At 39.3% G+C, this 1,182-nt stretch overlaps 1 protein-coding gene across 1 annotated transcript in view; it reads right to left on the bottom strand.

Annotated features, from left to right (window-relative positions):
* Positions 1-1,178, bottom strand: part of LOC124893646 (alpha-crystallin domain-containing protein 22.3-like) — a gene marked incomplete at its 5' end in the record, with an annotated part of 1,844 nt that extends 666 nt beyond the window's left edge. Inside the window, 2 exons of the mRNA XM_047404555.1 lie at positions 473-564; positions 785-1,178. Coding sequence (XP_047260511.1) covers positions 473-564; positions 785-1,178 — 486 coding nt within the window. The remainder of the gene's footprint in view (positions 1-472; positions 565-784) is intronic.
* Positions 1,179-1,182: the final 4 nt, after the last annotated feature.

Raw genomic sequence — 1,182 nt, 5'->3', positions numbered from 1 at the left:
AAAGAGACATTTTTGCAGTAGTGATTAATGAAGTGGAACAACTAATTTAAAACAAAAAGCTTTATGAAGCTCAACATGAAAAAATATGTTCACATTCCAAAAACAATGCAGAGTGATTGTTCATAGATCAGGAAGCTAAATGGTGGAATTACATAATTGGTTCAGATACAATGGTTAATATAATTGGCTTGTTTGACTTATATAAAAGTGGGAAAGCCAGAGACACAATTTTCACATGCAACTCCAAACAAAGTACTTTGGACTATAGAGGTACTTACAGAGATGAAGGAGTTTGATCTAAATATTTCACTGGACCTTAAAGGACCTGCTGTTTTTTCTTCGCAATGCCTTCAAAAATCCCATCAGGGCCAAAATTACAAGACAAGTTTAGATAATCAATTGGACCTGGTAGCTGGAATGAAACGGTAAATTCACCCGGTGGGCATAAGTTCTGAGTTTGCATATTAAAGACCATATTCTTCCTGCGAACCTTCCTCTCTCCGGTCACGCTCACCCCTCTTATGAGAATTCTCCCATTTTGTCCAACATCACAGCGAAAGACTTCTGTAACCACATGAACGGGAAGATCTCTTAATCATCAAGTTGATTCATATGGATGCAATTTGACATTCATATACAAAACATATGGTCGTCACATATATAGTGATTTTCAACTTGACGTAGTAAAATATAAAAGAAAAAGTCTGATGTAATACAGTAAAGAGTTATAAGAAGATATGGTGATTTTCAACTTAAGAAAATCTTACTCATACGTAGAACTTACGTTCATCCCTAGCAACACCGGGAAGTGAAACACGGAACACATAAGCATCTTCAGATTTAGCTATATCAACTGAACACATGAATGGCCCAACCTTTCCATACAAAGCCGATCCAGTAAGGGCAACCCCACCGTTAGCATGATTTAAAAGATTGTCCCACTCCTCTTTGGCTGGATAAGCAGAAAAAAAAACCACTGCAGGCTGACCCCCAGCATGCCGCTGAGAGTTGCTACGCTTGGACGGCAAAGTTATAGCTTCAACTGAGACTGAACCAGCATTGATATCTGGTGTCGATGAATACCAGCTGATGGGGGCCACATTAAGCGGTTGAGGATGCATCGGAATTGAACTACTAGCTTCACCAGAATTCGGCACAGAAGACTGAGATGCTCTGCAATGC

Source organism: Capsicum annuum, unplaced genomic scaffold, assembly GCF_002878395.1.
Source record: "Capsicum annuum cultivar UCD-10X-F1 unplaced genomic scaffold, UCD10Xv1.1 ctg62715, whole genome shotgun sequence".
In the NCBI taxonomy this organism is placed as follows: domain Eukaryota; kingdom Viridiplantae; phylum Streptophyta; class Magnoliopsida; order Solanales; family Solanaceae; genus Capsicum; species Capsicum annuum.
This window is presented reverse-complemented; position numbering and strand designations above follow the sequence as displayed.